The sequence below is a fragment of the Lindgomyces ingoldianus genome (assembly GCF_010093535.1).
Source record: "Lindgomyces ingoldianus strain ATCC 200398 unplaced genomic scaffold BDR25scaffold_13, whole genome shotgun sequence".
Classification (NCBI taxonomy): domain Eukaryota; kingdom Fungi; phylum Ascomycota; class Dothideomycetes; order Pleosporales; family Lindgomycetaceae; genus Lindgomyces; species Lindgomyces ingoldianus.
Genome location: NW_022985174.1, coordinates 74334 through 87578, shown reverse-complemented (window position 1 = coordinate 87578; position 13245 = coordinate 74334). Strand labels below are relative to the sequence as shown.

At 50.6% G+C, this 13245-nt stretch overlaps 5 protein-coding genes across 5 annotated transcripts; 3 read left to right on the top strand and 2 right to left on the bottom strand.

The window, feature by feature from the left end:
- Positions 1 to 116: 116 nt before the first annotated feature.
- On the bottom strand, positions 117 to 3634 carry BDR25DRAFT_259887 (uncharacterized protein). The gene is made up of 5 exons (XM_033686613.1): positions 3208 to 3634; positions 2846 to 3164; positions 1585 to 2773; positions 1451 to 1534; positions 117 to 1402 (listed from the first exon to the last, which is right to left on the bottom strand). Exons 1-5 carry the CDS (start codon positions 3257 to 3259, stop codon positions 347 to 349), a joined length of 2700 nt encoding a protein of 899 aa, XP_033548347.1. The 5' UTR covers positions 3260 to 3634; the 3' UTR covers positions 117 to 346.
- Positions 3635 to 4944: 1310 nt separating this feature from the next.
- Positions 4945 to 6257, bottom strand: BDR25DRAFT_303041 (acetolactate synthase small subunit mitochondrial precursor). The gene is made up of 3 exons (XM_033689930.1): positions 5647 to 6257; positions 5261 to 5592; positions 4945 to 5202 (listed from the first exon to the last, which is right to left on the bottom strand). The coding sequence occupies exons 1-3, from the start codon at positions 6147 to 6149 to the stop codon at positions 5102 to 5104; spliced, it is 936 nt and encodes a 311-aa protein (XP_033548346.1). The 5' UTR covers positions 6150 to 6257; the 3' UTR covers positions 4945 to 5101.
- A 128-nt stretch (positions 6258 to 6385) lies between these two features.
- On the top strand, positions 6386 to 8583 carry BDR25DRAFT_20396 (uncharacterized protein). The gene is made up of 8 exons (XM_033684428.1): positions 6386 to 6754; positions 6811 to 6963; positions 7193 to 7214; positions 7277 to 7329; positions 7378 to 7545; positions 7598 to 7806; positions 7854 to 8400; positions 8449 to 8583. The coding sequence occupies exons 1-8, from the start codon at positions 6452 to 6454 to the stop codon at positions 8470 to 8472; spliced, it is 1479 nt and encodes a 492-aa protein (XP_033548345.1). The 5' UTR covers positions 6386 to 6451; the 3' UTR covers positions 8473 to 8583.
- Positions 8584 to 8925: 342 nt separating this feature from the next.
- Positions 8926 to 11546, top strand: BDR25DRAFT_259880 (aconitate hydratase). Its single transcript, XM_033686612.1, has 3 exons — positions 8926 to 8986; positions 9058 to 9825; positions 9876 to 11546. Exons 1-3 carry the CDS (start codon positions 8942 to 8944, stop codon positions 11511 to 11513), a joined length of 2451 nt encoding a protein of 816 aa, XP_033548344.1. The 5' UTR covers positions 8926 to 8941; the 3' UTR covers positions 11514 to 11546.
- A 484-nt stretch (positions 11547 to 12030) lies between these two features.
- BDR25DRAFT_259878 (DUF1857-domain-containing protein) lies at positions 12031 to 13219 on the top strand. Its single transcript, XM_033686611.1, has 3 exons — positions 12031 to 12563; positions 12705 to 12872; positions 12957 to 13219. The coding sequence occupies exons 1-3, from the start codon at positions 12312 to 12314 to the stop codon at positions 13029 to 13031; spliced, it is 495 nt and encodes a 164-aa protein (XP_033548343.1). The 5' UTR covers positions 12031 to 12311; the 3' UTR covers positions 13032 to 13219.
- The last annotated feature ends 26 nt before the right edge of the window (positions 13220 to 13245 follow it).

The window sequence follows — 13245 nt, the reverse complement described above, 5'->3', positions numbered from 1 at the left end:
AGATCCGCGCTGGGAATTTCGGTCCAGCTTTAGCCCGAAGCGAACATGCTTCTGGACCCCCACGCTCGCTTTCGGAGAGCACATGGAAGCACAAAAACATCAGCTCTCCAAAGATTCCTTTCGAAAGTGCGGCGTATTCAAGCCCCCTTATTATCTCATGGATCTACGGCATTGCTAAATACAGCCTTGTGTCTTCCGAATCCAAATCATAAGTCGGAGTCGCATGTATATAAGAAACCCCAAGCTCCACAATCCAAAAATTGTAAAAAATATTCAGAAAAGATGCGAAAACTATGTGGGATCATAGACAGTTTAACAATCGGAAAATTCAACCCGAAATCCTTCCCTAGGGACTCAAAACCCACCTTAACAACAAGACATCCATTACCACAATCCCGGTGGCAATAACATATACCACAACGTGATGTAGCCACCCTAAACGCTCTTGCCTCGTCTTCATGCTCAGGACTGCAATAACAAGCAGCAACAAGTTGCTGATCGTGCCAAATAAAATCACACCATCTACAATGCCCCTTTCCTTCCTGCGACTCGTAATCGTCAGAGAGCTGAGGATGATGTCAATGATAGCAGCTGCTGCAAGACACGTTGAGTAGAATCGCAATTTTGTCATCTCGCGCTCATGTTGTCGAGTATGAATCTCGGCAAGGAAGCTCTGTCGTTCGCGCTCAGAATGCCACCGCATCGTGTCCAGAACGGTAACATCGCGATGCGGGTTGCGTAGGGAGCGGAAGAGACCACTGAAATAACCATCGTGCTCGTGTTGTGGGGTGCGCCGATTCGAAGCAATAGCGCCATAGTTCGTCAGACTGGTGAGGACGGATTCGTCAGCCGTCTCCTCCTCCTCCTCCCCCTCCTCCTCCTCCTCATCATCATCATCACCATCATCACCGATTCCGAGCTCGGCAGTAGACAACAAGGATGATTCCTGAGGAACCTCGCCAACGCAGAAGAGGCGTTTGGCTTTGCGTGTCCACGCTTCCATCAACTCTTGACCAGGAAACTTTATAGTCGCATTCGGGTCAACGTATATGTAGTATCCTTCGTCTTCTGATTCTGGGTTGTCGTATTCATTCCAGTATCCTCGAGTACGAGGTTGCTCTTCAGCTTGTACCGGCGGTAGATATTCTGAGTAAGGTCGTTGTGGTTTCTTCCGAAAGGCCCGCAGTGGCGGAGCTTGAATCAGTCCTGGTCCTGACGTAGCAGATGATTCTCCGTTTCGTAGAGCGCATGGACTCGTCCGGCCATCCGTCATTGATGTCGCAGAAGTTCCTGTATGCGGAGGTGAGGTCTGAGACGCAGAATCGGACACACTTCCTGCATTCCTACACTGCCTCTTTACGGGGACAGGTACTCTTCGAATGTCAGTATCTAGCAAGGGCATCTATACCAAGTCAGTCATGTTGGATCATCCTTGAGTAGAGTAACATACCCAGAGCGGGGTTGACATTGCTTCGGGCTGACAGCAGGTCCAAACCGTGTGGATTTCTAGAGAAAAGCCGCGCACGCGCTCAAGCTTTGGCAAAGTTAGCACATATCCCGGGGCATTTGAGGGGGTGGACAGACCAAATGACTTTGATCCAATAATTGGATAAGCTCTTGTGATTGACTCCCTTCCCGATGGACTTCCAAAACAGCATGAGGGAATCTAGATGACCCAACTCGCGCATTAGCAACCCATTCGTTGCTCTTGAGATCTTTGTGAAGGGAGGATTTCATATATATGTCTCGATCTAGATATGCCCATAAGCCACCGGTAGGGCCGTTGCGCAGCCCAACGAATCTGGTGCGTTTTGCGAACAAGCCAGCGATCGGTCTGATATTGGCATGGTCGATAAGCCATTTCTGAACCATTGCCGTATTTTCTTGCGCAGCATCCTCGGACTGTTCCACCTGTTCGGTCAGAGCTGAATTTCGTCGAGTCCGTGGAAGCGTGAAAGGCTCAAGGAAAGCCTCGAGATGTTTGCGCTTCAATTTGGCCACGTTGATGGGCTCCGGGCCCTCGATATTCTGGTTTGATTCCAGTCCGACTACCACTGCTGCTTCTCCAGAAGAAGTCCATCGAGCGTTGCCAGCCGCCCTAGCTCGGATAGTGCCCGTGGCCTCCTCGCTTGAACCAACCGTGCTTGCATTCTGGTTTATCGCAAAAGTGTCAGGATGATCCAAGATTATCGAGCCAATCTCACCTTCATTACCGAAATACTTGCCGGACGTCGCCGATGATTTTCGATGGACAGGTGATGAGCATGGGGAGCCCCTCGGAGAACTAGACGCCTTGGTGCTGATGCTAGTGAAGAGGCGCATTTGCTGGAGGAGCATTACCTCGACTTCAACAATGTGGTCCGGGTGTACCCAATATGTGGCTTTGCTACCTTGAGCTCCAAGAGGTATTGTAGCCAAGGAAATATCAAAGTCCAACTCTGACCCCTCTTCAACAGCCTTGGAAAATCGTGCCGGGACGTTTGCGTCATTTTGGGAGGAAGGGAATGCGTTCTTTCCCGTTTCGCCGGACGAAGTCCTTGCCTTAGAACTATCAAAGGGTGCCCGAAGAGCACCGAGAACATCGATGTATTGATCGAGAAGATACCCAAGGTCTAGTTCAAAGAAGCTTTCTGGGCTCTCAATAATTTCCTCCCTAAAACAACGCTCAAGCTCCAGGTCTCTTGTCCATCGTTTGTATTTCTTCAGTATTTTGTGGAATCCAGTGCACTGAGCGACCCGAAACCTCGATAAGGATCGAATCTCTTCGCCGGCCCTTGTCATTATTAGTGGCACACGTGGTAACGGACGGCGGATGCGTCCTGTTTGACCGGGCACATAGACTTACTTGGTAACGTCCGCATCAATTTTTGCATACTTCTCAACCGTCCTTGCCGGCAGCCGTGTCCCCGGACTGTCCGCAGTCTGACGTGCCTGGAGTTGCAACAATCGCTTGCTGATGTGGTCCACCCTTCGCTCAATTTCCCCGCTTTTGCTCTTTATGAATAGGTTGATGCGATCGTGCTGCGCCTTCAAGACTCGGAAGAAAGTGTCCCCAAAAGCTCTCTCCATTGGCTCCTCTTGCCCTGGGATCGACACAGCTTTACCGGCGCCCGGGGTGGTCTGGTGTTTGATCAGGTCCTTGAGATAATCATAGTCGATGTTGACTACCGGATTAGCCTGTGTAGGACAGGCGGTGGATGTACTCACAGTGAACCCATTCCGGTATTGACCGCTGGCGCAAGGTGTCCCCGTATTTCATATCCTCCTGTGGAGCCCAGAATTCTGGTACTCTGCAAAATTTCCTTGGCTGGCATACGGCAACTTCTTTGTACGTCGTTACACAAGTCCTGGACCTAATGGGAGCTCACAGTTAAACGGCAGGAAAAATGAAAACAGGTATTGCTAGACCACAGCACCGAGGAGGACAAGAATAGAATGCGAAGTAAAAAGAGGGCAATTGACCAAGGGAAATCACAATTCACAGAGGAGACCGTACCCTCGGAGCGGTTGGCGGTTTGTATGTTTGCAGGGCGCTGTTGCGCTTTAGAGGCGAGCTCCTGTCGCGCCTCCTCCCAAATGAGGTACCTGTGGATCGCGAAGAGGTCGTGTAAGTATGACGTAGCGCGAGAACAAATAATCAATGATCAATTGCTCATTCACAAAGGAAAAGAGCGGGGAGAAAGAGGGAAAGAGGGAAAGAGTGACGGGCGCCAGTGAATGCAGGAAAGTGTTGAGTGAGTGAAGATAACATGAGAGATGCTCCTCCGATCGGGGATCTGGAAGAGAACATGGATGGCGGGCATGGGATCCTTGCAACCTGTGACTGACTTATCATGTGTTGCATCAAATCAAAGACGCTTGGGTCGATTTGTTATCTGAGCGCGTTCTCGGTCTGCCGACTTCGCCGTCGCGATTGCAGTGATGGGCCACTGCCGTTCGCCGCAAGGAAAAGCATCGTCATGGGATATCGCGTGTCTGTAAAGCCCCAGAGGGTTTGACGACGGACTACCAACCGCTTGAAAACTCTTGGAAAACCCTTCAGCTCACATACAACCTCGCTTGTCAATGTAAGCTGAATTCCCGGACATGAAATGCTCACGTGCGTTGGAATGCTGCTCAACTGCACATGAGTGACGCATCCATATGATTTCTCGCACTTGTTACCCCCTGCAGGGACGGATAGCGGGTTGCCATATGCGGCTCTCTACACGAATCCTTCCACTCTAAATGCTCGTATTATTTATCGACCATCACCGGTGAGAGGAATTGCATCGAGATCAGACAGTTCGATGTATTTTTGTGGGAAAGCCGACTCGTCCCGTATATTGCTATACGAGCGACAGAACCTATACAACATCAAGTCGAGGGCCTTTTCTCTCATGATACTAAATGTACTACAGTCTCCCACCAAGCTCCTGAGATAGAGACTCAACCTTATGCCCCTAGCAGAATTGAGCATACGGCCACGATGCGCAATCGCCTAGTTGTATTGGTACAATGTCCTGTCAAGCGACTGTTCCATTAATTAATAATTCCATAAAGGTCGCTCCATCAAAGCCCCAATTTCTCTTCTCGTCTGCATGAGAGGTGCAGCGGCCGGTACGACAGCTCTCCACGGAGGACCAAAAGCCATTCCGTTGTCCATGGATACTTCAACAGATGCAGGGTTCAGCCAAGCCGTGGTTTGTGGAAGCTCACAAAACAGTACATTATTCATACCACAGGTGCATCGAATAAAGAATTTGACTGGATGTGCCCAGGTGTCGGAAAACGGTGGAGTGATATGTGCTTTCTTGTCGCCGTTAGGCTGGGTGGACCTTGTCTCATCCGGATATCAATTCTACCGGACCTCTTGAGGCAAACATACTCGGAGGCGAAGCTGAAGAGGACGAGAGCTGACTATGGGCAGATCATGCTGTCCCTTGAAATGACACATTTTAGTGATACGGCTTGATATGGCCTGGCATCACTTGGAGAAACTGTTTTATATCTGCACTAGGATATCAGGCCATCGTGGAGGTATGTACAAGGGGTCGAGAGAACGCCTTTCCGCCAAACTCAGATGACTCCAAAAAATCCAAGCAAAGGGTGGAAGATAGACTTAACCTGGGGGAAGTGTGCTCTGGTCCACAACATCCTGGGCTTCCTTCTCTTCAACCTCGTTTGGTCCGTGGAGCGGAGAACGTGGCAAAGCCATGAGGCCTACAGCAAAATTAGTCAGTGTTTCCAAAAACCAGGACGTTCTGTAGGGGTAACTAACCTGTCCTCGCCGACTCGAGGATTCCAAAGGGAGCAATCAATTTCATGAAAGAATCAATCCTAGTCGACTTTGCAGACACCTCTACAATGCAGTTATTAGTGCTGATATCAAGCACTTTGCCACCAAACTGATGTGTCAGGAAGGTGATGGCCCGAAGATGCTCGTGTTTGTGTCTCAGCGCTTGACTAACGGCTAGGTTGCTTGGATGAAAATTCTTTCTTAGAGATTCGCGAGCCGCTGCATCAGCAAAGGCTTCGCGCTCCGCATCTGATAGTTCCGCTGGTTCATAAACCCCCTCGATCTCATCTGGCATGTGTGCCATCTCCCGATGGTGGGCAAGTAACTCTTCAAAGTACTCTGGACCAAGTATTGATATCTTCGCAAGGAGAAGTTCCCGCTGTACGAGGGGGGCTGCTGTGTAGTCCAGTACCGCCCATACCGGAACAAGATCCTCCAGCTGACGGCGGGCTTGCTCGACTACTCCGTCCTGACCTTGGAGCACAATTGTCATACGGGAGAGGTCGTCCACCTCGGTATTGCAAACAACCAAGCTGTCAATGTTGAAACCGCGGGCGGCAAGAATACCAGACACACGAGACAGCACACCGGGCTCATTCTGCACCAAGCAGTTCAGGATATGACGTTTCGGCGGGGCTTGAGAGGGGAGCGGGGTTTCATAGAGAATGCTGCTGACAGCGGCCTGTGCAGACCACGCGGGAGGACGGTCATCGGTCGGGAGGGGGGCAATGCGGCGGTGGAGCGCTTTGTATGCTAACGCTTGGGTGGACGAAGAGCTGGAGAACCGTTCCGACTGCAGCAAGCTTCTGGAGCACTGAGGACGGAGAAGAGTGTGGAGAGGCAAGGCATGGAGAGCCCGCCGTGACGCCATGACGGGAGGAGCAAGTTCAGCGCGACCAATTGAGCAGTTGGTAGAGTATTCAGTGCGGTTGTGGACGCACAAAGAGGTGGAGGATAGATGAATCAGAGCACAATTTCGTCCCCGGTTTCGGCAACCTCCCGCGCGAATGCTTGTGGCTCGGGAAGTGAAGCCCCGCCAAGACACTAACCTAAAACAGGCTTAGGCAGAGTCCTCGCATGCTTCGCTTGAGCCTTCACGACTTTTCACATCGACTCCAGCCCTGAGCTCCTCCGCCCCGCTAGCAACCGCATGCACTAGAACAGACGCACAACATGTCTGACAACCCGCGACCGCGCTCGCGCTTTGATAGAGGTGAGCCTGAGCTATCCTCACGCTCACGCTTCGATCGACGTTCCCGCTCGCCCTCGACGCGCGCGTCCGACTCTGTGGTGCGCAGCCGAAGCCCGATTGCTCGCGACTCCACCGACAGTCCTTCAACCGCGGGCAGAAACTCCGGTCCGGCTGGTCCACCCGGTGCAGCAGCAGCGGCAGCAGCAGCAGCTGCTGCCAGGATTGCTGCGTCCATCCAGGCTAAGAAGAGCATTCAGACAGTTGATGTCCCGCCTATTCGATCTGTATGTGCCCTTGCCCTTTTGCTGTCTCTGGAACCTTTAACTCACGTTGCATACAGAGCCTTACTCCTACGAGTACGAAATCCCCTCCGAGTAAAGGCGCTGCTGTTAGTGGCGAGATCTACCAACAGGACGGCGACTACATCAAGGACATTGAAGTCAATGATCTGCGCAATCGCTATACACTGACCAAAGGAGCTACACAAAAAACGGTAATTCACTCCTGTCGTCCGACTGATTCTCTCAGGACCAATTTCTTCACTCCTCCCCTGTTGCGGCGAGGAACGCTATCCGTAGCTTCTCCGTAGCCGTAGGGTCAGAATTCCTTGCGTTTGCATCTCTTACTCCCTCTTGTTTAGGGAGTGGAAGCTTACCCCGTCGTCTAGCTGTCTAGCGCTCACTCCATTTTGCACCTGCTGACATTAAACGTGTGACATCTAGATCAAGGAAGATACTGGTGCCGGTACGCTACACCACCTATTACTACTGAACCTGTTTAGAATGCCCTGCTTATGCGATTACAAGATGTCACAACCCGAGGAGAGTACTACCCCGATAAGAGCATGGCAACTGCTGCGGTAGGTACATCCTTTGGGCCTGAATAGTATTCTGTCTAACATACTCAGGCACCCCCGCTCTATCTTCACATCACTAGCACTTCAAAAGAAGGTCTAGAGAAGGCGGTTGCTAAGATTGAGGAATTAATGAAACAGGATTTGCCAAACCTCGTTGATGAACGTAGATTCCGTCGCGGTCGCGAACCTGACAACATCGAGCGGGATGAATTTGGTCGAGTATATACTAACTGTTTCTATATACATTTTGAGAAATGCTGATAAATCGCAGCGCAAATGGCCGGAGGAGAAGATCCCAGTCGATCTTGAACCAATCAGTGGTTTCAACTTGCGGGCACAAGTTGTCGGCCAAGGAGGGCAAAATGTCAAGTACATCCAGCAAGAAACCCGTTGCAAGGTACAGATCAAGGGCCGTGGTTCTGGATTCATGGAGCCCCAATCTGGTCAAGAGAGTGACGAGCCCATGTACCTCCACGTCGCGTCAGTCTTCTAGTTCTCCCAGGACTTCATTCGCTAACAGGAGACAGAGGGCCAGACCCTGCCATGGTACAAACAGCTAAAGACTTGTGCTATGAGCTTCTCACCAACGTAAAGAGGGAGTATGAGAAATTCAAAGAACGCCCCCCTCAACATCGTTATGGCGGAGATGGACGCCCAGGATATGGAGATCGCGGCGACCGCGAGCGAAGCCAGAGCTATGGGTACGGGGTTGGCTACAGTGGTGGTTATGGTGGCCGAAATGATGCGCCACCCGCTGCACCTACCGTCGCCACCCCAGTCCAGGGTAGTCAAGACTATACTGCAGCTTATTGGACTCAATACGCTCAACAATACTACCAAAACGGGCAGGACCCCTATGCGGCATATGGTGGGTATGACGCATATATGGCTATGTACAATCAGTACTATGGTGGTCAGGCAGCCTCTCAGCAATCTCCGCCACCTGGAACGACGGTTGCCCCCCCTCCTCCCCCACCACCACCGTCTGATACAGCGCCTCCTCCGCCTCCTCCTCCTGGTGCTGCGCCTCCGCCGCCGCTGCCAGCGGGATCACCTCCTGGATCGTACCACTCAGTGAGCTACCTTCGTTTTCTACCACTTCCTCAGACTAATTCCCCGCAGGTACCACCACCTCCGGGCTTGTAAGTAGTCTTCCCGGGGCTATACATCTCAAGAGAACAGTTCATCTTCCGACTTGAGGTCGATCTAAAAATGATTGACCAAGACAAGAGATGTTGGCAGCATTGCCCTGAGCAAGGCATTGGACGACTGAGTCTCTGCTAGTCAACCTTAAAACCCTTGATAGTGCCTTTCGTAGGTATATGCACCAATTTGAACTCCCAAAGCCAAGGCTCTCCTCTTTGATTGTCAGCCAACGCAAGGTTTGCGCATAGTGTTCGATAATACCACCCCAGAGGGCTTGCTCGCTTTTGTAGCTATTGCTTCAATGAAATCCTTCGTGTTATTGGTTCGATTGCCTGTTGTTGCTATGATTACTTGAAGCCGCATGTGATTGGCCGATGATTTCCCTAGAGCTTGGCGATCGTATCGACTGATAGCGTGGCCGACTTCGCAATTGGAGAATTTCGGCCCTCTCACGACAAATTCCTCCAGGATGCGGGCGAAACCATTGCGGGCTACCCAGGCTATCAATTGGAGGGTAAGTCGAATTGTATCTTGTACCAGGTCTTTGAACTCTGTATGACCCTTTCTCAATGCTAATTTTCTCAGCCTATCTCGGTCTCATGCCCAGCAAGGCGATGGCTGGCCACCAAAAACTCCGTGTCTCCTCAGCCCGAAGTAGATATTGTGTCGCGAACGCCGCCATACCACAGACTCATTACAAAGCTCCATGAAGTACGAAGGGTATTGGGAGATTCGCGGAAGTTGACACTAGCAGAGAAGATCCTTTATTCGCATTTGGATCACGTCGAAGAGTCGCTGCTTTCAAATACAAATAATTGCAAAGAAATCAGAGGAAATGCAAATCTCAAGCTCAAGCCTGACCGGGTTGCTATGCAAGATGCCTCGGCCCAAATGGCTTTGCTCCAATTCATGTCCTGTGGTCTTGCGTCGACTGCTGTTCCAGCAAGCATACACTGCGACCATATGATTGTGGGAGAAAAGGGTGCGGATGCAGATTTGCCTAATTCGATAGCCGGTAACAAAGAGGTCTTCGAATTTCTCGAATCCGCTGCGAAGAAATACGGTATTGAATTCTGGCCTCCTGGGGCTGGTATCATCCACCAGTCCGTTCTGGAGAACTACTCTGCACCTGGGTTGATGATGCTTGGGACAGATAGCCATACCCCAAATGCGGGTGGTCTGGGCGCTATCGCCATTGGTGTTGGTGGTGCGGACGCCGTTGATGCCCTAGTCGACGCGCCTTGGGAACTTAAAGCACCCAGGATATTAGGAGTTAGGCTTGAGGGTGAATTGACAGGCTGGGCTTCTCCGAAAGACGTCATTCTGAGTCTTGCTGGCCAGCTTACTGTCCGGGTAGGGAATATTCTCGAATCCAGCCAGGTATTATTCTAACAGGCTTCCAGGGCGGAACAGGATTCATCCTCGAGTACTTCGGTCCTGGTGTACAATCTCTGAGCTGCACCGGCATGGCGACGATATGCAACATGGGCGCTGAAGTCGGCGCGACAAGTTCTCTGTTCCCATTCTCTCCCGCGCACGTTCCATATCTAGAAGCAACTCACCGTGGGCCGATCGCTAAGGCTGCTTCTAACATTGCTTCAGCACCTATGGCCATGAACTTACTGCGTGCTGACCCTGAGGCCGTGTATGACAAAGTGGTTACCATCAATCTCTCCGCCCTCGAGCCCCATATTAATGGCCCCTTCACACCCGATCTTTCAACCCCACTCTCGAGATTCAAATCATTAGTCGAGGAGCAGGACTGGCCCAAGAAGTTTAACGCTGGCCTCATTGGAAGCTGCACGAACAGTTCTTACCAGGATATGACCCGCTCCGAGGAACTTGTAAAGCAAGCCTCCGCTGCTGGTCTGAAACCCAAGGTTGATTTTTTTATAACTCCAGGCAGTGAACAGATCCGCGCTACTCTGGATCGTGATGATACCCTCTCTACCTTTTCCTCTGCAGGTGGTACCGTTCTCGCAAATGCTTGTGGTCCTTGCATTGGGCAATGGACCCGTACAGATGGAATTAAAAAGGGCGAGTCCAACGCCATCTTCACCTCCTACAACCGCAATTTCCCGGGTCGCAACGATGGCAACCGTGCAACTATGAACTTTCTTGCGTCCCCGGAACTCATTACTGCAATGTCCTATTCGGGTTCCACGACCTTCAATCCAATCACTGACTCGATCCCAACAGCCTCCGGTACCCCTTTCAAATTCTCACCGCCAAAGGGTTCCGATCTCCCTTCTGCTGGTTTTTCCGAAGGAAACCCGGATTTCTTCCCTACTCCAGGCTTCCCTGAACCATCTGTTGAAGTCTCCATTGATCCGAAGTCTACACGTTTAGCGAAACTAGATCCTTTCCCCGCTTTTCCAAACTCAGAGCTTACGTCCCTTCGAGTCCTGTACAAAGTGAAAGGCCAATGTACAACAGACACAATATCTGCCGCTGGACCCTGGTTGAAGTACAAAGGACATCTACCGAACATCTCAGAAAACACCTTCATTGGTGCTGTTAATGCTGCTACGGATGAAGTTAATGTGGCCTACGACCTGGATGGCACACAATCAGGCATTCCAGAGCTTGGAAAGAGATGGAGAGACAAGGGCCAAGAGTGGTTAGTAGTGGCCGAACACAACTACGGCGAAGGCTCAGCCCGCGAACACGCAGCCCTCCAACCCCGGTACCTCGGCGGACGTCTCATTCTCGCAAAGTCCTTTGCTCGAATCCATGAAACGAATCTTAAGAAACAAGGTATCGTCCCCTTGACTTTTGCTAACGAAGCGGATTACGAGCTTTTCAATGCTTGTGACGAGGTTTCCACGAGGGGATTGTTGGATACGCTGAGGAGTGGCGGAAAGGGTAAGATTGAGTTGGTAATCAAGAAGGACGGGGGAGAAAAGGTGGTAAATACGAAGCACACGCTAAGTGAGGATCAATGTGGCTTTATTCTTGCAGGGAGTGCGTTAAATCTGCTTGCCATGCGGTCGAGAGAGGAGCTAGAGGAAATAACGAGGCAAGATGTCTTAACTGATTAGGATCCGACATGGGGAATTGGCTCTATATTTAGGAAAAGGGTGTTCTCTATATGAATTTCGTAGTTTTTCAGTTATGTGAATTGATCTTGCTCACAACCAGGTTAACTGTCAATACAAATTGTTGTTTCCTCATCACTATTCAAAATTAATGCCCGTCGCAAACCAATAAGACGGTTTTTTCATTAGCACCCTCATTAGGCCATTCTTGCGGATGATAGATATACTTCGTACATTTGCAATATACAGTCTATTGCCGTCAATAGCATTCCTTCTGTAATCGGAAAGCGAACGCCCATTCGCGCGAGCTTCGTAGGGCCCTTTATCTAAAAACGTATCGGCGACCCCAGCCTTCTGGTGGCAGTGATGGCAAATTCGAGGTTCTGATGTAGTTTTCAGCTTCGGACGCCTCGCGCTGGGAATAAGTGCGAGTGGCACCACCAACGCCGCAATCCATGCACGCTGGACCGGACACAGTGGAGAACCGGACCGTGACGTGGACGCATCACCGAGCCAACCCCAACAACTACGACACTTTCCAAATCGAATCGCATCCTCAAGGGAGAGAAGGGTTACAGATATAGAGAGCGTGGTTCGTTGGAAATAGAGCTGAGCTTACCATTATATTAGCACAACTGTGGATCTAGTGTAAGAACTCAATCCCCCGCTTTTGGATCAATTACGTGGAGCTCGTCATTCTATTATAACTTTATACCTCAAACCCACTTCGGCCTCCATCCGCCATCAAAATCAACATCGACAATACTACCCAAATAACAAGCATCACGTTAACGAGCAAAAATGGTGGACCTCAATCTGGCATATACCTCCAAGATCAACCCAGAGGGCGTATCTCCCGTTCTCACCATCCCACAAATTTGGCAAGGCCTACAACGCAAAATCCGGTTCGCGCATGAATTCGTTCCTGTTATCGAGAGCTGCGAGGTGTTGGAAGATAAAGATGGTGTTGTTACTCGGCAGGTCAAGTTCAAGAAGGGGCAGGGGCCCATGGATGAGGCAAGGGAGGTTGTTAGAAGTTATTATCCAGCTTGGGTACGTTAACACTAAGTGTATTGTCTCCACTACATTTGGGTGGGTGGTCTTGGGTTTATGTTTAAAAACAAATATTTGGAGACCCATGGGGTTGTATTGGGGGGATTTGAATAATGATTTCTAACGATACCTTCCGTATAGGTTGACTTCCAACAAGATGACGGCTCCCACATCCGCAACATCGTCTCCGACGGCCCCGGCGGCAGTCTCAAGGATCTGCATATGACGTATGTGTTCGAATTCCGTCTTCCGGATATCGCGGAAAGTGATACCGCGGCTGTTGAAAAGGAGCTTGCGAGATTGAAAGGGGTACGTGATTCCGATTTCCCTCCCTTCTACTCAAGTAGTTATCATAGTGATGACCGTATGCTAAGCTGTTCTCCTATGGTTTAGATGTCAAAGAAGGCTGTAGAGTCGTCTATCGAGGTTATCAGGGAGATGGTTAAAGATGGGAGGATTGCTAGTTAGGCAAGCTTCAGGCGAGTCGGATACCTTGGGGAGGAGTTCAACTGAAGAATTGGGCCACTCTGAGGGCTTTTGTGATCCGTACAAGTAGATTGAAAGAGTAATAAGGAAGGGGACAGTAAAGAGACGTAAAAATAATTGAATGACAGTGACACGGCATGTACTAGGAAATAAATCGCCCGAACTCGCCGGGTCCGGTGCCGGTTTCGAGCCGGTA